This window comes from Guillardia theta, assembly GCF_000315625.1.
Source record: "Guillardia theta CCMP2712 unplaced genomic scaffold GUITHscaffold_57, whole genome shotgun sequence".
In the NCBI taxonomy this organism is placed as follows: domain Eukaryota; class Cryptophyceae; order Pyrenomonadales; family Geminigeraceae; genus Guillardia; species Guillardia theta.
The window spans coordinates 348,365-349,555 of NW_005434617.1; the positions used below are offsets into that span (position 1 = coordinate 348,365).

Below are 1,191 nucleotides of genomic sequence, written 5' to 3' on the forward strand. Positions count from 1 at the left end.
GCTCCTGCTCCTGCTCCTGCTCCTGCTCCTGCTCCTGCTCCTGCTCCTGCTCCTGCTCCTGCTCCTGCTCGTTTTGTTGTTTCCTCATCCTGAAGCTGATTCACGATCAGGAAAACAAGAAACGGACACAACGAGAGCTCACGAGTGAGATCGCAAGGCTGCAGGAGGAGGTTGATACTGCCCTCGTCCTTGACGTAGCCTGACTCGCGCATGTTCGACAGCTGGACAAGAACAAAGAGGAGCTGAGAAGCTTGCAGCTCAAGATGCAGAGCATCCGAGAAGAAGTGCAGGCGAGCAGTCGTGATGGAGATGATGGAGATGATGATGATGATGATGATGATGATGATGATGATGATGATGATGGAGATAATGATGACGGAGATGATGGAGATAGAGATGGAGATGATGATGATAATGATAATGATAGAGATAGAGATGGAGATGATGATGAACACAATCATTGCTATAGTGCCTTACAGTGCTGCCGCCTCTCTCAATTTCACCCCTCACATGCTTCAAGACTCTTTCCCTCTGCTTGCCCAGGTCTGACTCTGAGCAGATGGAAGAGCGAGCCAGCATGCAGTCCCATGTCGACAGCCTGAAGGAGGTGCGATGCTGCTGCTGCTGATCCTCCTCTTCCTCCTTCTCCTCCTCCTCCTGCTCCTGCTCCTGCTCCTCCTGCTCCTCCTCCTCTACTTCCTGCTCCTTTGCCTGCTGCTGCTCCACTTCCTGCAGCTTCTGCTCGCGCGTTATGAACCTGGTGGAGCAGACGCAAAGGAACGAGAGGGACTGGCTGAAGAAGCAGCACGAGCAAGAGATGGCAGACATCACAAACAGGTGTGAGAAGCTACTCTTACCTTGCTTGTGAAGCGGGAGGTGCTGTGGCAGGTACGAGGAAAGGCTGAGGGCCCTGGAGTCCGGGAGGAAGGATGCGGAGTACTTGTCGAAGCTGATGGATACCGTTGCAGACTCTGCAGAGAGGGTGAGGAACATTTGAATGTTTGGAGGTTGTGGGGTTGTTGATTTGTGGTTGTGATGATGGAGAAGTTGATTATGATGATGATGATGATGATGATGATGATGATGGTGTTGATGATGATGGTGTGATGATGGTGGTGGTGGTGGTGGTGGTGATGATGATGATGATGATGATGATGATGATGATGATGATGGTTGAGTGTATATTTAATG

General features: G+C 50.9%; 1 protein-coding gene across 1 annotated transcript in view; it reads left to right on the forward strand.

The window, feature by feature from the left end:
• Positions 1-612: 612 nt before the first annotated feature.
• Positions 613-1,191, forward strand: part of GUITHDRAFT_141770 (hypothetical protein) — a gene marked incomplete at both ends in the record, with an annotated part of 3,634 nt that continues 3,055 nt past the window's right edge. Inside the window, 2 exons of the mRNA XM_005828704.1 lie at positions 613-839; positions 889-982. Coding sequence (XP_005828761.1) covers positions 613-839; positions 889-982 — 321 coding nt within the window. The remainder of the gene's footprint in view (positions 840-888; positions 983-1,191) is intronic.